This window comes from Physcomitrium patens, chromosome 13 (genome assembly GCF_059467195.1).
Source record: "Physcomitrium patens ecotype Gransden chromosome 13, ASM5946719v1, whole genome shotgun sequence".
Classification (NCBI taxonomy): Eukaryota; Viridiplantae; Streptophyta; class Bryopsida; order Funariales; family Funariaceae; genus Physcomitrium; species Physcomitrium patens.
Window position 1 is genome coordinate 17364259 of NC_143422.1, and position 23098 is coordinate 17387356.

Consider the following 23098-nt stretch of genomic DNA (forward strand, 5'->3'; position numbering starts at 1 on the left):
TCTTTTGTTGGATTTCAAAGCCACATACAACTTATTGTAGTACTTTACTTCTTTGTTTTGGATGTTTTCATAAAAAATTGTCTTAAAGAAAATAATCATATACTTTCCATCAAATCCTCTTAAATTCTTAATTTTTCTAATCTTCTTACTTCTCCAATACATTCAAGTACATTTCAATATGTAATCAGTCTCTCTATAATTCTTCTAAAAACAACTCAAGTAATGTAACCAAACATAAGCTTTCTTTTCTTGCCAAAATAGTAGAATAAAAGTTAGTACCTACATCTTCTTCATTGTCAATTATGTTACCTTTATTGTCATATCTTTCTCCTAACAACATATCCAAAATCACATTGTCTTTTTTTCAATATGTTTAAATTCTAGATTTATAGATTTAATATATGCTATTTACCTCAATATAGCAATGTCCAAAGTAAAACAACTTGTAATCATCCCTAATAGAGGTAGTCAATTTGTCTCCACAACCACCATTGCACCTATCAAATAATCCTTCTTACTCTTCATAGCTATTAATACTCTCCACAATCCTTTCTTGACTTGTACATGAGTCCAATGTCCTCACTCTTATCAACTTCTTTTTTCACTTTTAGTCTAGTTTCAAAAATCCATAGTTTTTTTTATCTTTAACAATAACCATTCTAGCTTCTTCTTGGATATACATATTTTTTTCATTTCTTTTATGTCACCTTTCTTTGAGACATATTTCACTTATGTAAGTACATTTCTCAAGTTCTTGTTCTTTTAAAGAGTACAACTTTAAATAAAGGTGTTAATAAATAAATAAATAATAATAAGAATATAAATAATAACTTTAAACTTAAAGTTATTTTAAAGTATATTAAAATCAAAGAATTAATATATTGTATAATCTCTAAAGAATAAAATGATGTTTTATAATAAACTAAAATATTTCAATTAAAATTTATTTAAATATTTTAAAAATATAAAGTAAGAAAAAAATGGTTTAATAACCATTATAGATAAAAATAATTAAATAAATAATATTTTATATTTATAAAGACTTTAGTTATATTAGAATCAAATAATTTTATAATATTTTTTATAGTCAATATTTATTGGTTGGTGCTCAAGAATAGATATAATATAACTAAGGTGTGATGCAAGCTATTCAATATAGCATCTTTATGTTTATGTGTACTAATGCTTAACTTTGTGGTATAACCAAATTAATTCAATAACAAAAATCATATGTTTTCTTTGATCTAAGACTAAATAAACCTAATCAACTCAATAAAAGAATGTTATGTATTCTCTTTGATCTAAGAGTAAATAAATTTAGAACTTCAACAAAGAAAGGTTGTCAATTTCAATGAAAAGTTGTAAATAAGTAGTACATTGTATATTGAGATTGCCAAAATATGTATTACAGCTTTTTGAAAGAATTTCAACTTACTACAGGAATTTTAATAAGATAGGAATTTGAAGCTATTATGATTTATGATAGGATACTGATTTTTATTATTATTATTTTTTTTTTTTCTACTTGTAATCTCTTTTATGATATAAAGCATGTAATTACAACTACAATAAACAGAAGTACTCAAATGGTATTTAACAAAAATTACCTAAATACATTATTAAAAATGTATAAGTTGCAAGCAAATATATTCCTCCAAATCACACCAATGGCAGTTGATATTATTGTAATTCTAGTTTTTTTAATGAATTTACATACATAATTTTTTTGTTTTCCTTCTGATGTGCATTTTGGAATCACATAAAAGGTCAAAGTCTCAAGGACACATCACACTGGTTTGAAACAATGCAAATTTGAGAAATTATCTAAATTAGAATGATCCATTTATTGCAATTGAAATATGCACGATCATTTATTTAAGCAACGATAAGATACATACAGGTAGCACACTGCACCACATAGCAATTTGTACAAATAACATGTTACAAGAATGTTCGTTTCCAAATAGGTTGGTAGTAAAACTGCAAAATGGCTCAATCATTATTGGGTGGCATTTTCCTGACAAACTGCACACTTCATATGTAAATGAGAAAGCAATATTGATAATCTGTTTCTACAACATCAACAATGAATCGTTTAAGGTTGCGGGTTTCTTCAAAATAGACAACACCTTATGAATCTTAGAAAGACTTTTAAGCGTTACTGAGGAAAACAAGTGACCTAAATCAATAGAAAAGGAAGGCAACAGCTTTTCATGGTTGCAAAGCATAGCTCCTGCCTGAGAGACGCGAAGGCTAAGTGATAAAACCCTCTCTCTTGTCGAAGTGGAAAGATGGTTGCTTCGGAAAGCAATTCGATTCCTCGCACAGTTTTTAATGAATCAATAACTAAAATCTGGAGTGATAAGGGAGTGAATTAAAGATAGAGGTGCAGAAAAATGCTCCCATATACAATCCATTTAAGACTTTTTCTCCCAGTTGGCACTTAGCTAAACTGATATCTAATTCAAAAGAAACGCTAATAAGCCAAAACCTCATAATCTTCGACATCAAAGACCCATAATTTTCTAACCATAAACCTCTTTTACGTGCTACTCCACCACCTTTGCCTCGTTACCATCAACTCTCGCACTCGTCCTCACACCCTTGCTCACTAGGCTGACGAGTTCCTAGACATAAGAGCACGATGAACTAGCTCTATCTTCAGGCAACTACATGAAATTCTGAGTCCTCCAAGTCTTCAGCTGTATAGTTTCACTTAAAATAAAGTGCAAAATGTTGAGTATTGGCAATGACGACTGTTCTAGTCCTTCTTGTACAAGAAAGGAGTCCACCAATCACCCTCATATTTCGGATAAGGGGCAATCCACTTGGCTGGTCTCTCAAACTCCACGGTGGTAAGCTTGCCTGCCAATGCCTCCTCGGGGGAATCCGTAGTAATTTCCCCTTTCAGTACTCTGTCCAATCTCAGCTTCATGAACCTGAAATCATTCCGTCCACGCACATTAGGCAAACTTGATTCTATGCAGGATCAGGTTTTCCGGCTACACCTGGTTACTGACAATTAAATCATGAAGAAAAAAAAGATAAAAGGATAGAAAATGATAATTCAGGTACTCGGTTACAGAATATCATTCAAAACAACACCGCCATATGTACAGCGATAAGTACATTCATGATTCTGCAAGCACCCGCTGGTCAAGAGGAGACTTACGTGATCCAAACTCTGTCAGTTGACACAAGTGCAGCAGCCGGCCTTCCCACTCGCTTAGCAACCTCCGGGTGCTTGTCGAGGAACTCAGGCTCAATGACCATCCAGAAATCCTGCTCCTTGTTGCGCTCCCCATACATGCGAAGCTTCTCACTCATTTGCTCTTGGAAGTGCTCTTCATCGTCCAACATAAACTTGGCGTTCGCGATCAAGTAGTAATAGGTAGTCTTCTGCAGCAAGGAAGGACAAGTGTGAGTAGATTGAAGGAGGGGAAACTAAAGTCACGGATTTCATCAATCCACGTGATCGAGATTTTCTAAGAAGAAGCCAACTGTTCTTTCCATTGCGTAACCTTCTCCACACCTACATTAAATAGGGTAGCAGTCTTAGGTCTATGGACGCTAAAATCTTCGTACAATGTGTAAGTCAACCTGCATTACATGATTGCTATTGATGCAGTTGCACTCGTCTAAAAAAATCCAAGGCTGTCCACTTTCCCTAAGACACGCTAAATTCAGTATTAGCAAGAAGAAAACCAACCTGGGAAGTAACAGAGTCTGAAGTATCCTTACTGCAACGCCCACAGAGTAAAGACATTAGAATTACAATAAACTAATATTTTGTCCCAGGGCTAGACCTTGTAGCGTAAAATTGATAACAATCAACGGCGCATTCCTTCAAATTGAATACCACGTGAATAATGACTAAGAATGCCTGAAGAGAATGCACAAGGGAGCACGTACGAAGCAAGCTCATTCTCCACAGCTTGCGCCCGAATTGGCTGGATTCTCCTCACAGCCTCGAATCCTCTCTGCTTCTCCCCGAAAAGCTGAACCTGCATGATGAGCGTTCAAATGAGAAGAAAGCATTCTAAAGTGATGAGCCTGCATCATCGATTCTCAAGATTCAGAGACATGCATTGACCTAGACGACTGCCTCTGCAAAAATAGTCAACACATCTCGTCGCCGAGGCATTGCTTTAAACAAATATAAAATAAATAAAATCTCAGTTTGAAAAACACTACTCATTACTCATTAACCGGAGAATTTGAATGAACCAGGAACGTTCCCACGACAAACGCAAAATTACAATGCTCGTATAAAATATTGTTTTATGGAAGAAGAGGAAGACAGTACATTGGAATGAGAAAGGGCACATCACACAGAGACAATCGAGTACGACCAGGCTCAGAATGCAAGACACTTCAAAGGCATTCGCAAACATCCCGAGAAGCAAAAACCGAGAGGAAGTCTAAACAAGGAAGCGGAGCGCGCACCTTCTTCAAAGACTCGTCGAGCGAGAGAGCTCGTGGTGGGCATCTCACACGCCCGACAGAGGCTTTCAGCGACGCGTTACTGGGGCTCGACCGGGAGCCGGCTTCGCAAACCTGCAGGGCAGAAGAAGCTGCGGCCACAGCTGCTGCACTTGCGCACGCCATAGTGCTGCTAATCTGGGGTTCTTTCACACTCCACACAAAAACACACACACACACACACAAACACACACACCTCCTGGCCTCCTCGCGAGTGAGTGAGTGCGCTGCACAGCTTTGGCGATGAGGGAAGTGCCAGTGTGCAACAAAAAGCAAATTCCTCCGAATCCGCGGCATACTCGAAGATAAGGTGATCCATCACGAATTGCATTTGCTCTCCGATACGGCGCAAGATCCAGCCACCAGTCCCGGCCCGGATATAGGTCGCCGGGAACTCGTGGTGGGAACGCTCGGGGCACATACTTTTGCGTTGCGAACAGAAGGTCAACGACCTTTGACCAGCGTTCCCAGGGCAATAAGGGAGTTGAACCACACCTAGTTGGCTACTCATGTGTCTTATGAATGGCTGAGAGTTGGTTTGGAATAAAATAGACTGTGACAAGTGTTGTTGAAGTGTTGTGCACCTCTATTTCACAATAATAATTTGTCACCATCTTAAAAGATAAAATGCAAGATGAATTAACAAAGGGGATTGTAGAATTACAATGGATGAAAAATAGTGAAAATAATATTACTTGGTTTGTTTTAGAACATAACACAAGATAGTATCATTTCAAGATTCTAAGGATGAGTAAAATTTTGAATTGACTAAGAATGTTAAAAACTTAGAGTTGGTTGATAAAATACAAGTTGAGAATATATTTGCATGTGTGTTACATGTGTAGAAACAACAATCAATAAAAATTTCTAATGTTTGGTAACAAGATTAATAAATTTAATTATAATATGATTTTTTAAATCACTCAGTTTTCTACTTTAGTAAAAAAAAATTAATCACAAAACGTTTTTTATTTTTTTATTTGGTAAAAAAATATAAAATATTTATTTATTTATTTACAATCCATAGTATAATATATATATATATATATATATATATATATATATTTTCATCAATAAAATTTTAAAGTATGTATGCAAAAATCAACATAAAACCATACATGGAAAATTTCAATAATTTGCATACACCAAAACAAATTTTTCTAGAAATTATGTGAAAAACAAGTTTTTTATAACAATGAAAGTACACGAAAAAATGACCAAACTAACATAGCAAAGAGAAAATAAAAATGATTTAAAATCTCACAACTCCATGCCCAAATCCGCGCCTAAGACCAAGACCAGACCCAAGACCAAGACCGGTCCCAAGACCAACCCCATGCCCAAAACCAAGCCCGAGACCATGAGCATGAAATGGACAGTGGTGGCGCTGCGGCGATGATGGTCTGCAAGGTCCTCTCCGAGGCTCCTGTTGATGCTGTTCCTCCTTTGTTTCGTCGCATCGTTGTGTCGTAAATCCATCACAAACGTCGTAGAGACTCTCTCTTTAATTGAGATTGAGGAGTAAGAATGAGAGTTCCTTTGAGGTGGGTATCATTGGATTTGCAAAGACTTGGATAAGGAGTGTCCAAGCTTTATGTCTTAAACTCCTTTCATTTTCCAAGTATAATGCGTCATTGTGTTGATTTTCTCTTTATATTGCCATTGGCTTTCATACATAATTTTATGATACTTATTGAATATACTACTCGGTCCTTATCATAAATGTTGAAAAATTCGTTCAGGCTGTGTCTGAGTAACACTTCTAAATCGGCGAGTTTAGTAAAGAGTAGCAAAGGTTAAATAATATGTTCTTTATCTTGATGCGGTTATTATTACGTGAAGTTTCTATATTTTTATGGAATTTCATCGTTACTATTTTTAACCTCATGTTACATGGGTTCTTCGCTACATTGTGAAGAGTCTGAAGTTGGGTAGCGGTTATGGTTACATTGGATTGCAAAGATGCAATGCGCACGTATTTATCATGCTCAATTTTTTTTCTCTTTATGGATTAGAGATCTGTCAAATATGCTTTTGTCGAAAGTCTTGAGAATTTGTATCCGTATACCGTATTCATCTTCTGATTGTCTTGCTGCAAGAAGATAGAGAAGTTGCTCCAACAGAGTGTTAAGCTCTCCGAAGACATGAATGGATGCATTACAGAAGAAGCTTTAATTATTTGCAGAGGCCAAGGAGAAACCACCTTCAATTGTGTTCACTCATGAGTTGGATGTTGTAAGAGATTGCCGAGTTTGTAGTGCTAACAAGGAAAGAAATTGAACACTTAACCAGGTAATGAACTTCCATTGTGTTTAGATTGTTTAGACTGCTTCTACAAACTTAGTGATAAGTTTTGGTTCATGGTGAAGGTTCCATCACATGATAAAAGAAAGTCTCACGGCACACTTACAGGTTTGCAGAAAGGAAGAATGTCACTAAGAGTTTAGCTTCTAATTGTAATGTACCTGATATTGCTAAGCATTAAACCTTCCAATTGTATTACACCTTTAGTTTGTTACTATAGTAGTTGATATTTTTCTTCCTCAACAACACAATTCCTTTGTGTCATTATCTAGTCAGTTGATTGATCACAATAAATTTGTCTACCCACTTTTTCTTTTTCCCAGAATAACATGCTTTTTATTTCAATTTCATGTTCTAAGTTGCACATGACGTAGGATCGAGTTTAACGCCTGTGGAAGTGGACGCAGCCACCTTACATGTGGTGAAGGCTAAACTCACACCAGTTTTCGTGGGTACTGATCTTACAAATGTAGTCAATGAAGGTGCTCTTCTAGCTGCACAAAAAGGTTCATCTCATTCCTTATATTTTGAGTGTGTTCATGGTTAGGAAATCGCATACTGTATTAACTACTGTGTGAATTTTGGGTCAGATCTGTGGAGGGTATTGGATTGCCTATTGTTGAAGGTGATTTCCTTTGGTTTTGACTTATTTCGAATTTGTGGCGCAAGCATGTCGTTCAATAGTTCCTTTGAACGACTTCAAAGTAGCAGTTGATCGTGCCAGGTGTGGTGATGGTGAAAATAGGAACGTCAACAAGGCAGTCAAGAAGCAGCTGAATCAATTGTTCAACTGGGGTACACGTTCACCAATAGCCACCTGCAAGCCCCCGAACTGTTCCACATAGTGCTTAGAATGAGTCCAGTGTATGTGTATCAATACCTTGAAAATTGTAGGTTGTAAAGTTCATTAATTCCCAGATTGAACATTGTCGGTGGGATTTAAATGGAGACTTTGGAAGCTTCTGGCAAGAATTTGACCCTCACAACTCCGCAATCCAGATCAGGTAAACTGCATCCAGTTAGATGCTATCCATGGACCTCTTCGATCTAGTCAGATGAGTTAAGAAAAAGTCCCATGATTGCAAATTCCTTGTTCCAAATTGTTTGTCTTTGCAGTTTTTTTTTTTTTTTTTTTTTAATGTTTTTTTTAAAACTTTTGTGAAGGCAAGAGTTTGCAGATCTTGCCAGGACACACCAATCCAAATGAAATTCGGACCCTCAACGCCATTCGAATCTACTTCTCAAAATAAAGACTGTTCAATGGTTGACATGTTTCTAATAAGTTTGGTGGAATTGGCAACATGTGGCTGGTCTAACATCAGTATTTCACGTCTTTTTGAAATAGAGAACATAGGGTGCCGATGCCAAGAACAGTTTCTCAACTCAATCTAGTAGCGGTTTGGAAGGGCAGCAGTTGGCTAATATTAGCAAAACTTCGCAGTGCATAGATTCTTCGTCTTTCATGCAATAAAATGATATCTAAAGTAGGAAACCTTCCGACGTGAAGAGTGAAGCTGTTGTTGTGTCACCCTCGCCCAGGAATTTCAATGCAAGGCGAATGGATTCTTTCGTGTGGGCAGTGACCGTTCAACTATTATCTCAAGTTTGTGGGGGCAGGTTTGTCAAATTTATCACCCGCCGCCCAGTATTACGAAACAAGGACGACTGAAGGAATTTTTTTTTTTGCCTCTGTTGATTCAATAGTAAGGTAATAAGTCAATTATTTGATGTTTCCTCTCATCAAACACAATTTCTACACATATGAGTGCTTACTTTGTTGAAATCGTGCTTTAAAACGAAGGTCCAGAAACGTTAAGTTATCGAGTACGTTCACCGTTCATTCAGATGAAGTTTTTCACTTAAAAAATATAAAAAATAATGGTTCAAAATATTTTCCAGCATATGTGATACTAAAACTACCAATAATTGACTGATCAGTTCGGGACAATCATATAGTGTGGGTGCTTTTGACAGCCTAGTATACGCTGGCAACGCGACTCAAAATGATAGGGTAGCCCAGCAAACATTGCAAGGGTTCTATAGAGTAACGCAGTTATCGAAGGAGTGATGAAAGTGCGCCGACCTTGCCTTGCAAAGAAGCTCTCACCATAGTTATCAATCAACAAACCCACTCTCACCCGCTTCCCCTCCTCGCACTTCATATCCATAATGGTGTTGTTCAGATCAACCAACATCGAGCGTCCTTCGTGTGGAGAAGCACTGATGCAGAATTGGGCAGACCAGATATAGTGCGTGTAGAAGCTAGAAAGGAGGACTTCCATCACAAGAGACTAGAGTTTATTATTAGTAGCGAAACATTTGGTCTGAAGCATTGTACCGTAGCAACAGCGGTAGACTCTTGGAACGCGTCAATATTTTCCAAGGAGCGTGGAGTTTTGTTTTGTCTATCGTCCTCTCGGCCTTCTTCTTGGTCTTCTCCACAGGATTTTACGCGCAAGTGTGGGATTGTTTGAGCGACGAGTGAGGTTGTTCTGTTTTATTATCACTCACATATCATTAGTCATGGCTCCTCATCGCTATCTCTTCCCTCCGGGTTTTTCTCTATTGCTTTCATCTCACCATTTCTGAGTTGAGGATTTTGAGTTGAGATTTGCTGCTTTGGAAGCGTATTCTCTGGGCAGTCCAGAGTAGGGATTGCTAGGTTAAGGTGAGCTTGAAGCTATGGGGAATACCTTCCGCAAGCTCTTTGATTCTATCTTCGGCAACAAGGAGATGCGGGTACGCCAATATCCGTCATTATCGTGCAACTTTATGTCATCGTGACTGTTTGCGATAAACTTGCGTCTCTATTTGTTGTTTCGCCTAATAGGTTTGCCTTGTTTCTCCCACGGTAGAGTCTAAAGATATTCGAGGGAATACCATTTCCCTTTTGGACTCGTTGTTTTGTTCGGATTGGGATTTTCTTGAAGGGATGTTATCGTCAAGGGCATGTTACCGCGAAAATCTTGTGCAATTAGATCTACATTTTTAGAGTGCGTCTTCGTATCTTGACAAGTGGCGGTGATCAGCCTAGAAGGATTCAGAATAGTGCTCGTGGCTGTTAACTGCAAATCAGCTCTTCTTTACGGATTGAAATGGATTTCCGAAGGGGCTCTCGCAATTTGCGAATGCATTTGTGTCCCGCAGGGAGAAGTGGTCATTTCTGTGGAGAAGTCTAGGGATTTGTGCGTCATTTGTGAATGCTGGGTTTGGATTGCACCGGTTAAAGTGAAGAAAAGTTGTTTTGGTTGAAACTAACTTTCACACATATCCATGGAAAGGGAGTGCAAGTACAAAAAGTGGTTACACACGCATCAGACATCAAATGGTGGTTGCGTAGTAGGCTCATTGTTCATATTTTTATGCAGTTTTTGGAGCCTGTTTTGTGTTTGAATGACGATTCACAGCTCAGCAGGAATTTTGTACAGCCACTTGAGACTCATAGTGATCCCACCAGTCTATGACTTTTGCACTTCCACTATGAGGATTGCAGAACACGTACTGTCGTTGAATTTTGTGATTTAGATCAGATCGGGTTTGATATTCTATTAATTAGCAGAGAACTCGATTAACCATTATTTTGTTCTTTTTGCAGTTGGTGGATGTCAGAAAACAAATGATCCATGAAATTGGAGAATTTGTAGACTAGTTTATCCCTGCTACAATTTTTCTGCCATGCTACCTATCACTTATTGATCAAAAGTTACAATAAGTCGTCTTTTGGTGACTTGACCAAAGAATTGGAGAGGGCTCAGATTGAACCTGGAGTTTCATAATTTTCTCATGGCACCTTAATTGTTTGTACTTCCATTTCCTGTGCATCTATTTTACCTCCTTTAGTTTCTGTATTTTTTCCCTCTCGCGTTTTGAGAATTAATTCGAGATTTGTTCTCTGATCAACTTCTAGTCTGAATTCGAGCATCGAGAATTGTCATCGATTGTGCCGAGTTTTAGAAGTCCTGATTACTGAGTGCGAAGAACTAATTATCACTTTAATTCCTCCTTATTTGTATGTTGATGTACTTTGCGTTCAGTTTTAGAAGGGTGAAGATTGCTTAGTAAGTCATAACCTAGTTCCCTGTATAATTTACCGTCTAAATCTCTTTTCTTTTAAATTCTACACTCTTCCCACACTGCTATCATTTTATTCTAACATTGGATAATGCGGTTTATCTGGACTCTTTCATCACTTTCAGCCTGGCTACTGAGAGAATTGCTTTATTTTAACTATAGAAATTCATGCGGGTAATGATGTGCTGTGCATCTCATGTATCTGATAGGTGGTGATGCTTGGATTGGACGCGGCAGGCAAAACCACCATTCTCTATAAGCTGCATATTGGAGAGATTTTGTCCACAGTCCCCACCATCGGTAATTTGACTTATCACTTGTAGTCAATCCTTCATTTTTTTGGTAGTGCGCCTCTTCGTTTCTGAGTATAGATGGCACTGTTGTTTTATACAATGTTGCAACCGTATTTCCTGCCAAGTGCATGTGAGTGTTTTTGAGGGTAACATCTGTTGCTAAATTACATTTTCCATTCAATTTTCAGGGTTCAATGTAGAGAAAGTTCAATACAAGAATGTTGAGTTTACAGTGTGGGACGTTGGAGGCCAAGAGAAATTGCGACCTCTGTGGCGGCATTACTTCAACAACACTGACGGTTTGGTAAATTCTCTTCACTTGATATTCCCTTACAAGCAGTATCATCTTTATTGATACTGAGAAGGAGAATACATCGTGATACATTTTTATTGATGCCGATATTAAGCACACACTCTGTGTCCTTACATGTCAACATGGAAAAATCATGACACTAGATTTTGCCAATCAGTTGTGAACTTCTCTGCGTTTTGGTTAAGTCAATGTATTTTACAATCTATTGGATGTGGGATCCACGCCATTTGAGGTTGCTTGATATTTATCTGCATCGTCATACTGTCGCTGAACATGACGTTGCAGTTGTGTGTGATGTCTGTACTGAAATACGGCAGGTGCGTATTTCAAGATCTATGAGTTTCTTGTTACTTCAAAGCTAATTGAGCGCTTTCCGGAAATAGCTGAAGGGACTAGAAGTTTCTTATGGGTGTGAGTTTTGCTGGCACTTACAGATTTACGTTGTCGATTCATGTGATAGAGAACGAATCGACAAGGCAGCGAGCGAGTTTCAGGTACTACTTTCTCACGCTGGTTTTCTTCTTGGCCTGACTGAGTGATTCTTTCACAACGTGTGCGAACGTGAAAGAAAGCAATCGCTTGTGATTGTGCATTTCCTTCTAGTTCGAAATTTGTCTGGAAATTTATCTTAGTGTATCAATCACTTCTCTCGCAACGCGTATCTCTTGAGAGCAACAGCTTGTTCAATACGCATTTTACATATTAAAACAGTGACTCTATTGTGCGTGCTTCAATTTGTGTTGCAGCAAATCATAAACGATCCACTGATGAGGAACAGCGCAATTCTTGTGTTTGCAAACAAACAAGACATGGTAGTGCCCATTCTGAGTAGAATTGATGCTACCGAATGTTTATGAAATAGATGCATCGGTGATGCTATTCCATCTACTGTCGTCGAGTTCATATGCTTGCGTTCGATGTTCAATGAATTTGGTGTTTCTTTAAACAAAATTTCCCTCCAAATACTGCTTCACAACTATCATGTAAGTTCTTACTTTGTTGCTGGTGCATATTGAGCGCAGAATGGAGCTTTGGGCACTGCAGAGGTCTGTGAAAGATTCGGGCTCTTTGGCCTGAAAAATCGAAGATGGCAAATCCAAGGCACTTGTGCTCCCAAAGGTGAAGGATTATACGAGGGGCTGGATTGGCTGGCCACGACGTTGAAGCAGATGCAGGCAGCTGGAGTTTCCACCTCTGTAAAGGCCGCTTGAAGCCTTCTGTAGATTGGCAACTCATTCTCGCGGAGAAGTGAGATTGCCTTGCGCTAATCTTCTGAACTCTTGTAATTAGCGGATTATGCGGCATCTCCTCGTCTACATTTACCTGCAGCAATGTTTTTTGAAGACCCGTGGCGACTCTGCAGGGATCAACACTACGTTGCTCCATTCCTACTTGTGTGCCGCGAATTTATATGCTGCTCTTGCTGCTAATCAGAGAGCTTTTACTTCTTTTTGCCTATTTGGCTATGGTGCTCTGCTTTCGCATTTCCAAACGATTTTTTGGTGGGGAATCGCATAGAACATTGGTACTGGGGTGTGCATTATTATTGTCTACATCCACTCCACTGCTCTTTTCTCTTTCTCAGGTGGGCATGCTGACGCGGGTGAAACCTTACATGTCTTTGCTTCTGTGAGGGTTTCTGAGCATGACACTTTTCATTACACCAACCCTATTCACTCTGCGAATGGATATCTTGTGAAACAAAGAAGCCTTGTCAGTCACGTGGTGCACTTTGAAAAGTAGCATCAATAGAACCGACTTGCAGGAGCAATCGTGTAGTATTTTAATACATTGTTAAGTTTTTTATTTTTTCAGCTGTTTGTCTCTCAGTGTCGTGTTCAACAAAAGTTTTGTATGATACGTTATCTTATTACATGTAGTGACGAAATACATTTTTGAAAGAAAATTTATTACATGAATTATATATGAATTCCTAATCTTGTTAAATTGACGGATCGATTTGTGAAACCTCAAATTTGGAAGAAACTGCAAACAGCAGGTTACCTTTAATTTTTTATTATGGCATAATTTATTACAAACATGACCACTTATAAATAATTGAAGGATATAAAGTCGCGAGGGTTGGAATACAAGAATTAATTACAGATAAAATTTGGTCGTTATCTCAGTATAATCAAAATGTGTATCTTGTAAGTGTATGTTTCACGTAAATCTATTGGCTTAACTAACAATAGATGTTGCATGTGGGTCATAAGTGCATATTCTCAATCATGTACATGCAACTCATCTAGGTCATTTATGCATTTAAATAGTAGCACATTCTTGCATACATTTATAAGAAGTGCAAAGCATATAAATAATGTTTTCTGAAGAACGGCAAAACATTCACTCAGCATGCCTGAAATTTCTTAGAGAAAGTAATGACATCCCTAGGCCTGGGCACAAAGGTCGTCTTTGGCAAAGTAAAAGTATTTCTTTCACACTGAACGATGGGGATATTGGTGATGTCAGGTTGGGTCCAGGATTGTTCGGCAAAAGATCATCACATTTGGGAGCATGAACGAGTTCAATATTGCCGTGCACTCGGAGACAACACAGCTGCAATGCACTCTAATAATCCAGTGTTATCATAAATTATATTTATCTACAAACGAAACCGCGTCTATTCTCGTTACACATTTCTAGCAGGAGGCGGTAACTGCTAAATTGGACAGAGGCTAGGCTTGTTCAATTCGCCAGCCTTATCTATTAGTTCGAATAGTAGATGGGTTCAAGTCATTCAAAACAGGGAATGGCACATAAAAGACGATATCATAAGATGCCTCTTAAGAACGAACCCAGTACATAAATCCTTTGACTCCAAAAAACTGCGCAGGCAGTCTGAAATAGGGCATCACTGTTTTGGTCAAACAATGCGAATGCTTACCAATGCTTAGTGCTTGGCCTGATAGTTTGCAGTGTGCTCATCCTTTTACTCCGGCACCTCCTTCTCAAGAGTTGCAATCCCACATCAATTAGATGCACCGGCCTTGCTTGGAACTTCTAACTAGACTTTTCTCTTCTGAATCACTAGAGCACTTTTCAGATTAGACAATTCACTAACGATTTAACAATGACAAAAAACAAAGCTGCATATAAAGGCATCTTAGGAACTCACAGCTGATGAATTCTGCGAAGACTTTCACAATGGAAGGGCCCAGTTTAATATTGTAAAAATCCCAGTTGATGTTGGTAGGTTTCGGTCCTTTAAAATCTCATCAAGTTGGTAAGATCCAGGAACTTTAAGCCTCCAAAGATCCATCCAAGCAGGGAAACCAGACAGTCATATTGATCTAAACTACGTTAACCATCACAATTAACCATTGCAACCAGTGCATTACAATGCGTTGATCAGACAGTTATCGATTTGCCATAAATTGATTTGAGATGCATTTGCTGTTGGTCGTATTATTAATTCAAAGTGTACAGAATTATCAAGGCACACCTGGTGGGTATTTCAATGACTTCAAATCGATAAAATAACTCCTCTCCATCACACTTTAAGAAAAACACTCCAGGCTTTCTTCCATGCATCACTTCGTCCACATGAAGGATCAATTTCCACATACTCTATGTACGATCTACAACACGGAACCTGCATTTATGAAACTATTCAAACACTCCTTTAAAATGGTATTTCAATTTCCCAAATCAACTTATCGTTGAAGTTGACTATCACCCTGGATCAAAGTTTCTAAAACTTGCACAGCATGAGGTAATTATCATTTCAGTTGCACGACTTTCAATGAAGTAGCTACTCAGAAATTAGACCACGTGCACGGTTCGATCCTAGTTCCAGTAAGAAAGATTCCAAATCCTAAACATCTCTGCAGTGGGCAAACTGCCATTAACTCAAAATGGCCTTCAGCAACTCAAAAAGACACATTCACGAGCGCACCCAGAAAGAGAATCACAAAAAGCAACGCAATACTACAATGGATCCCCGAAGACAGTCTTTCTCCACTCTGAGTCAGGAATATAATTCCGTCACTGTGCATGTAATCACTGCCACAAAGCCATCTTCAATGCTGGCAGTGCGAAGCCCCAGAAACTAGACCCAAGTGAATCACAACCGTCGGACAATTAAGAGCCAGAGAAGCAAAACCCCGAGAAAAATCCCCGAATTGAGTCTCCCAAACAACCATCCCAAAATTCGGGATCCAACATATATTTGATCAGGATAGAGTTCTACTCACACAACACTAAATGAAAATAAACATGACACGAGATTGAAAATACGAAGAAATATAAAAAATGTGCAACGCAATTTGCTATAGTCCCAAAAACATTATTGAAACGACTTTTCCGCGTGTCATCACATGCATCCACCCAGGCTTGTGGCGTACTCCGCATCAATCGGACTCCAGACCTTTCAGTCTTTTGGGGGGTTGAGGGAATGTTGTAAGGTTCCTCCGTCTAAGGTCCGAACAGAAGCACAAGACGAGCCCGGCCTAACCAATCCACCGTTCGTCCGACGAACAGCAAATGGCGCCAAGTGGCACTCCTGAGCACCCTAGTATAAAAGCGACGGATACGTGGGTTTTGACCATTGGGTCAAGAACCTGCAACTTTCCAGCGATTTAAGATCACAAGATTTGTCTCGCAGTTTTGGTTGCAATTGTATAAGAATGCACTGTCCTACAGCTTCATATCAAGTGCCACTACGCTCTTCTGGCCTTGCAAGAGTTCGACTACATTCCATTTACACTTCTGCGCTGTTTCCTTGCTTGCCTCCCGGAAGTTCATTGAGTCCGTATCTCAGAGCACTCGTGAAATCCTTCCACAATGGCCGCAGCATCAGCGATGATGTCCGGATCCGTGGTCTCGGCTCCCTCACGCGCCACCGAGCTGTCCTCCTCTGCAGCTTTGGGTGATCGACAGGTCTCGTTTGCTCCTGTTCGCAACGCGACTGCGAGTCGGAGCCGCGTCGTGGCCGTGAAGGCCAACTATTCCGAGGTAAATGAAGCGAGCAATGCGGTTTGTCCCTAAATTGTAACCATTTAGTTTCTCGTTGAATCGTTTTCCCAAAAGCAGTGGCACAAGCGTGTGATGGAATTCGATTCCCACTCCGCTAAGAATCAAACTGCACACTGCATCCGTTCCTGAACCATGAAGTGCGGCATTTGAATGAGTGCAGGACGAGCAGCCCTGCTTCGCCAAGGTGGTTCTGGGCTCCGCTCTGGCAGCGGGTCTGGCCGTCACCCTGGCTGGATCTGCCCTCGCCGCTTCAGGCCCTGGAGCCGACGGAGCCGAGCGCACGGCTCGCAAAGCCGACGAACTGCTGCAAGCTGCAGATGATTTTATCAAGAACGATTCTCCTCAGCGATTCGGCCCGGAGAGGGGTCTCGGCAACGGCGTAGCCAAGGAGGATGAAGACCGCTTCTCCCAGAAGTAAGCCTCCTGACCGTGCTTGTGATTTCTAATTACGTGCGGTGGAGTCTACACAGACAATGCAGCAATAGCAATCTCCCAAAAGCCGAAGCCACAGTTTTCTAACCTTGCTCTCTGAAATCGTTTTGCAGAGCCGGAAGTGGAGCCATCCCTGAACTCCAGGACGCCACCAGCACCCAAATCTCTGGAATTCAGGCTTCGGGGACCCAGGGATCCGTGCCCACCCAGACTGCACAATGAGCTCCTCTATGTGTCGATTTGTACAAGACTTTGATTTGTATCGATTAGTTGATGTGTAGTAGGCTTTGAGAAGTAAGTCATGCCAGAGTTTGGCAAATTCGCAAGAAGACTTGCACCCACTTGTAACATTGACAGCCAGTAAACGAGAACGCAATTCTTTATCGAACCACAACTCCAGTCGCAGACGTCGAGCTCGTCGCGTACACTAGCATCTTGTAGGTGTCATCACACCAGCATTCCTCATGCCGCAGCAAAAGAGTTCATAAGTTTGCGATGCGAGCATTCTCCGGTTTGTGTGAAGATGATCGGAGTCCACGCATTCGTCTGGGGATGGATCTTTCGAGTATTAGCTGCGCAACGCCAAGTATAGGCATTGGCGGTTGCAGGATCCGGGATCGGCTTGAGATATGCGCACCACGTCGGTCGAGAATTCGGAATTTTAGATTGTAGAATGGATTCAATTTTGGTTGGGGACGTATTTGATTTATTGTGGAGCTGTTTACATCTTACGTTTTAAGGTCTATGGCCTGACTGGACAGAGTTGGTGATGATGAAGGAATTTCACAGGAATGGTTGTTGAGTAGTCAAGCAAGACGGACATGAGATCTCTGGTGGCAATTTCGATATTTTTTTATAGCCACGTGTTGTGCTGTAACTAGTTGTATATTGTTATCGTGAATGTTTTGTAGTTCCACTGATTGTCTTTGAGCAGAAACGCAGCATATGGTTTACTCATGAAAATGAATGTCTAACATGATGTTTGTCATTGGTATGTGAACAATTGTCCTAGATGCAGCAATTGTTTTCAACGATGTTCCAGCCGGTGTCATCGTGAGAACAGAAGCGATTGCAGAATTTGAACAAAATTTTGCTTTCGAAAATTTGTGTATCTTATAAATATTTTAAGTGGAATCGTCGAGAGCTCTTTCTTTTATTATTAATCTTGTTGCTAAGAAACTTACTTACAGCCGAGAAGATTCTCCTTCATGATTGTTCAAGAAGAGGCCAAGAGGTGGGTGGACTCAGAGTTGTTTAGACAAAACATATTTGTTTAGGCTAGAATTGTCTCTTCTTTTCCTGGGGGGGAGTGAACTTCAGAAATGCAATTGTCGACAAGCTCCTCTTTAAACCAAGTGTTTTGCATCACATACTCATTCTAGCGTTGAGAAATTTCAATTCACGCAAACCTGTGATTTCTTTGTCAATACTATTGGAATACAATAATACTAAAACCAAACCGTAGTCATAACAAGAAATTACAGTAAAAGTCACACCCTGCCGAGAAGTCGCGACCCTTCTGGTCGCACCTCCATATGCCAGCATAAACTTTATTCTCAGCTTTATGCAATAAGAATTGTAGCAAGAATTTATACATTGTTTTACTACAGAGCCTCTGTAATTCCAATATGGTATTAGAGTGTGTTTCTAAAAACTTCAGAATTCCAAAAAAAAATAGTAAACGACAAGCTCACAAGAGGAAGAGGTTATGTTGAAGTCGTTCTACACCAAAACTGAGGTACTAATAAACCTCTTTCCTGAAAAATGGCTATAAATAGCCTCACCACCTAGGATTGGCCAAAATTCAATGGATCTTGGTACATCATCTGGAAACAAAAGGTATAAATAAAGTTTGAAATAGAAGAAATGTAGAATCTAGTTTCTTGTATAGAAAAAAACCAAGATTTATCCCAAAAATAAATGCAACAATTCAAACACCTATGATAAATCAAGTTGTAATACTTAAATGGAAAAATAAAGATCATGTTGCTCTTACAACCATTTGGGATCATATAAACAATGCCACCTTTTTACTTAATAAAGCATGGAAAACATCCAATGAAGCATGGTTAGGTCTAGAAAATACATATTTAGCAAGTGATATTGTCACTCAAATACATCTATAAGAAAAATTCATAAAGTAAAAGATACAAGCAGGTGAATTAGTTAAGCAACCTTTACACAACTTCAAAACTTTATTCCCACAATGTTATTTATAGGAGTAATAATCCCATCACAAATAGAAATATTCACCCTTATGAGATCCATACCATTATAATATGGCACCATAATACAAACCTTGCACACTATGGGAATCGCAACACTCTCTAAACTAATAGCAGTTTTCCTTCAAGACAAGACCTCCATAAAAGGCTTGGAATGACAAGCACACTTTGTAGAACACAAAGGCAAGTGACAACTAAGATTACCTACAAAATATCCTACAAAAGACCATAAGAATCCAAAAATCAAATCTAAACCAACACCTCTATGTCTATATTGCAAAAAATAGGACATCAAAGATTTGATTGCTTCTAAAACTAAGCAAAAGTTGTTGCAAATTGAGCAGCAAACTCTCACAACAATAGGAAGAATAAACCAATATGGAAGTCAAAGAATATAGAAGAAATATCTCCTGCATTCTATACCCATGTAAATCTCACACAAGCATTGTGGTCCAAGAAATCTTCTTAACTGAACAATGATACAAGCACTTGCACATCATTTGGTCCATAATAAACACCAACATATCAACTTTGAATGATTTTCACCTTGTAAGAATAAAATACACTTTGGTTGGAGACTACATCACTTTTGTTAAATAAATCTATTGCACACTTTATTGAGTTATGTAGATAACCTTAAGTACACAAGAAAGTTACTCTTAGGTTACTCCAAACAGTCAGTCAAGAGTCACTAGCTCTGACCACTTACAAAGGTGATATGTTTGTCTATTGAACTAAGAGTCTAATGTCATCAAGGTGCTAAAACAACGTGGAGTGCATATTCCAATACTCCCTCTCTCTCCATGGTCTCTTAGATTTGTTTTTGAGAAATTTACTTGTGATGGATCACCTTCAGCAGGAAATTGACGAGATGTCCACTGTAAGAATCTGACTCGATTGCTTTATTTTGATTTTGCTAATATTGTTGGTGGTTCTTGTACTAATTATTCTTCAGTGGGAGATAGTTGATTATATTGGCAGTCCACTGATTTGTCTCGAATGCTTTCTCTGTGATTCTGGGTTTCACAGAATGCTTGCTCCAGATTTCTTTGAAGAATAGAAATGTGGAAAATGCTCCTTTTGATTCCATGCTTCATCAAGATTTTGCTCTTACTTTTGAGTCGGTAGGTTTAGATAGATTCTATGCGATTCAAATTAGTTACCGCCTTGGATTCTATCAATCACAGGAGTGTAGGTTATAGGTAGAGAGTTTCAAGGGAGTAAAGCTCAAGTGTTTTGAGAACCAAGCATTGGTTGAGAAGTTTCTGATGGAGAAATTGTAGATGATTGTGTAGTTGGTTTTGGTTTAGGTAGAAATCCGATTGCTTCCCGTAAGCAGCAGTGTGTAGCAATTTCCAGTGGTTTTGTCATAATGTTAGCCTGTTGTTTGGTTGTAGATATATGATCTATGAGGATATCTCCAGCCGCACTTCTTTTTTTAAATAAAGTGAAACTGAATCTCTAGGTGTTTTGGTTTGGAGTGTAGAATTGGATTATCCACAAGTTTGATGCAACCTTAATTATCGCTATGAGAGAGGGTTCAGTGCCGCACAACTTCAGCACTTACATCATTTGTTGTAAATATATAGCATCCTTTGCAGCTTCCAAGAGTACACGATACTTGGCTTCTGTTGTGCTCAAAGCCACAATGGACTATCTTTTGCTAGACCAATCTATTGGTACATCATCCAATTTATGGATGAGTCTAGAAATGGGACGCCTAGTGTCCAAGTCTTTGCCGTAGTTAGTATGGATCTTATTGTGCTCCACCTGACCACGGGAGCATAAGTATCGAAATAGTCTACCCCTGGTGTTTATTCGAATCCCCTTGCTACCAATCTTGCCTTTAGTTTGTTTGTCTTTCCATTGTTGTTCCTTTTAATTTTGAAAATCCATTTCAAACTGACGGCTATTTTCACTTCTGGCAGATCCACAATTTGTCAGGTGCCGTTTTTTTATTAGTTACTCTATTTCTTCCTATATGGCGGATTTCCACTCCTCTTATTCAATTGCTTGTTCAAAGCTCTGCGGTTCAATCTTGTTTTCTGCAGACATAGTAGTGAAATAATCTTTCAGTTTTCTATTTGGTTGTCTTTCTCTAGTGGGATATCGTTGTTGTGATCTAGTGTCATCAATTCCTGAGCCATTGTCTCGTTTGATTTCTACGTGATGACTTGGTTCTGTTTCTATTCTGTTGTCTAGTTCAAGTTTGTGTCCTGTTTTGAAGTCTTGATGTCTGGCACCCGTTTCTTCTGTTGATGATTGATCAAGTTGCCGATTCGAGACTGATTGAGTTTTTGATCCTCCATTTTCCTTTGTTGGTAACTGATTGGGTTGTCTTTCTACAACATGTTGTTTTTCTGTATTCTGGATTTCAGTATATTCATGTTCTTCGGCTGCTCTGGCTGTGTTGTGCTGAAATCCCAGCTTAGTTTCACCACACGCAGTGTCCCTAGAAATCAGAATTTGTTGTTTTGTTGGTTCGAACAGTCGATAATCTTTGGTTTGCTTGTCGAAATCCAAGAGTATACACTTCTGTGTTTTTTATTCTAGTTTGCATCTCTGAGTCTTTGGAGTATGAATGAAAGCTAAGCACACAAACGTTCTAAGGAATCTTACATCGGGTTTTTTTTAGCATACTATTTTTTGTAAGGAGTGGTGCCGCAATTAGCTGCGGTAGGGCTTCTGTTCACAATGAACGTAGCAGTATTGATAGCTTCACACTAGAGAAAACTGAGAAGATTACATGCGGCCAACATACTTTTGGCTCTTTCAAATATAGTCCTGTTTCGCCATTCCGCGATCCCGTTTTATTCAAGAATATCCGGGTGAGTTAGTTGCCTCCCAATTCCATTTGGATTATAGAATGCTTGGAATACACGAGCATGAATTCCCCTCCACGATCAATTCTTAAGTTCGCAATTTTCAGTCTCGTTTTTGTTTCTACTAAGACTTTTAAAGTTTTAAATATGGATAGTGTCTCAGATTTTGCTCACATGAAGAAGGCCTAGGACCTTCTTAAGTAATCGTCTGTAACCAACATGCAGTATCTGGATCCACGTGGGGAAGGCGTCGGCATTGTACCTACAAGGTCTGCATGTAGAAGTTATAGAATCCTTGGTTCGGGTGAAGGATTTCTTTGGGAACCTTTCACAGTGTTGTCTTTCAGCCAGACACTGCGCACATACAGTTTTGATTGGGTTGAGGGATGGCATACCTGTTACTTTATTGTGACGTGATAAATAGCTAAGGTTGTTATAGTTTAGATGCCCAAATCTTTGATGCCACAGTTCGATTAACTTTGAATCGCTACCTAGGGTTGTGTTACTTCGTACGATTTTAGTTGCATGGTTTGATTGTGTGAGGAGAATGTCAATCTTGTATAATCCGTTTCTTTTGCCACAATGTCCTGCCAAGATAAGTTTGTTCCTTTGATTCACAATCCAACACTACTTGTTAGAGAAGGCCACTACTTTTTCATTTTGTGCTAGGCATCCTAGAGAAATGAAATTCTTTTTGAGGTTGAGCACATAGAGAACCTCATTGAGCTTAATTTCTCCTTGTGAAGTATATAGAGTTACACTGCCAGTGTCTTCTATTGTGTGTTTCTCTCCACCTATTGTAGTATCATTTCCATGATTTCTTGGTTTGTGTATCTAGGAATCTTCTATTCCCTGTGACATGGCGAGTCGCCCCTGAATCTAGATAGCAAGGCTAAATTTTATCTGATCCTCTTGTGATATCTGTGAGAGCTGCGTCGATATCCTCAACTGTGCTTGCTATGTCATGTCGTTCATTTGTGACAATGTTTGCGTTGGTATCTTCTTTTAGTACTGAGAACTTGCTTCGACAGAGTCGTGCTGGGTGCTCTGATGATCTGCAGACGTAACATCTGAAGCCTGTGCTTGAAGAGGTTCAAAGTGTTTTCTGGTGCATTGCTCGTCCTATGTTGCGATACTGATTCAATTAGTGTAGGTTTTTAGTTCTACGCCAGTAGTGTG

The 23098-nt window shown here is 39.1% G+C and overlaps 3 protein-coding genes and 1 long non-coding RNA gene across 6 annotated transcripts; 3 read left to right on the plus strand and 1 right to left on the minus strand.

Annotated features, from left to right (window-relative positions):
* Positions 1 to 2354: 2354 nt before the first annotated feature.
* LOC112290727 (protein YCF54, chloroplastic) lies at positions 2355 to 4711 on the minus strand. Its single transcript, XM_024537352.3, has 5 exons — positions 4447 to 4711; positions 3913 to 4004; positions 3710 to 3740; positions 3173 to 3399; positions 2355 to 2939 (listed from the first exon to the last, which is right to left on the minus strand). The coding sequence occupies exons 1-5, from the start codon at positions 4606 to 4608 to the stop codon at positions 2762 to 2764; spliced, it is 690 nt and encodes a 229-aa protein (XP_024393120.1). The 5' UTR covers positions 4609 to 4711; the 3' UTR covers positions 2355 to 2761.
* A 1174-nt stretch (positions 4712 to 5885) lies between these two features.
* Positions 5886 to 8438, plus strand: LOC149987983 (uncharacterized). The gene is made up of 5 exons (XR_016506170.1): positions 5886 to 6026; positions 6585 to 6774; positions 7194 to 7292; positions 7511 to 7790; positions 8326 to 8438. It is a non-coding gene; the product is annotated as an uncharacterized LOC149987983 (long non-coding RNA).
* Positions 8439 to 8807: 369 nt separating this feature from the next.
* LOC112290547 (ADP-ribosylation factor 1) lies at positions 8808 to 13277 on the plus strand. Of its 3 annotated transcripts, XM_024536915.3 has the most exons (7): positions 8898 to 9525; positions 10382 to 10583; positions 11067 to 11157; positions 11339 to 11454; positions 11898 to 11957; positions 12210 to 12275; positions 12486 to 13277. In XM_024536915.3, exons 3-7 carry the CDS (start codon positions 11073 to 11075, stop codon positions 12672 to 12674), a joined length of 516 nt encoding a protein of 171 aa, XP_024392683.1. In that variant the 5' UTR covers positions 8898 to 9525; positions 10382 to 10583; positions 11067 to 11072; the 3' UTR covers positions 12675 to 13277. The 3 variants fall into 3 exon arrangements, with proteins under 3 accessions (XP_024392680.1, XP_024392683.1, XP_024392682.1); XM_024536912.3 differs by lacking the exon at positions 10382 to 10583 and having other exon boundaries at positions 8808 to 9525; XM_024536914.3 differs by having other exon boundaries at positions 8906 to 9525; positions 10382 to 11157.
* Positions 13278 to 16125: 2848 nt separating this feature from the next.
* On the plus strand, positions 16126 to 17260 carry LOC112290548 (uncharacterized). Its single transcript, XM_024536917.3, has 3 exons — positions 16126 to 16419; positions 16601 to 16854; positions 16986 to 17260. Exons 1-3 carry the CDS (start codon positions 16249 to 16251, stop codon positions 17092 to 17094), a joined length of 534 nt encoding a protein of 177 aa, XP_024392685.1. The 5' UTR covers positions 16126 to 16248; the 3' UTR covers positions 17095 to 17260.
* Positions 17261 to 23098: the final 5838 nt, after the last annotated feature.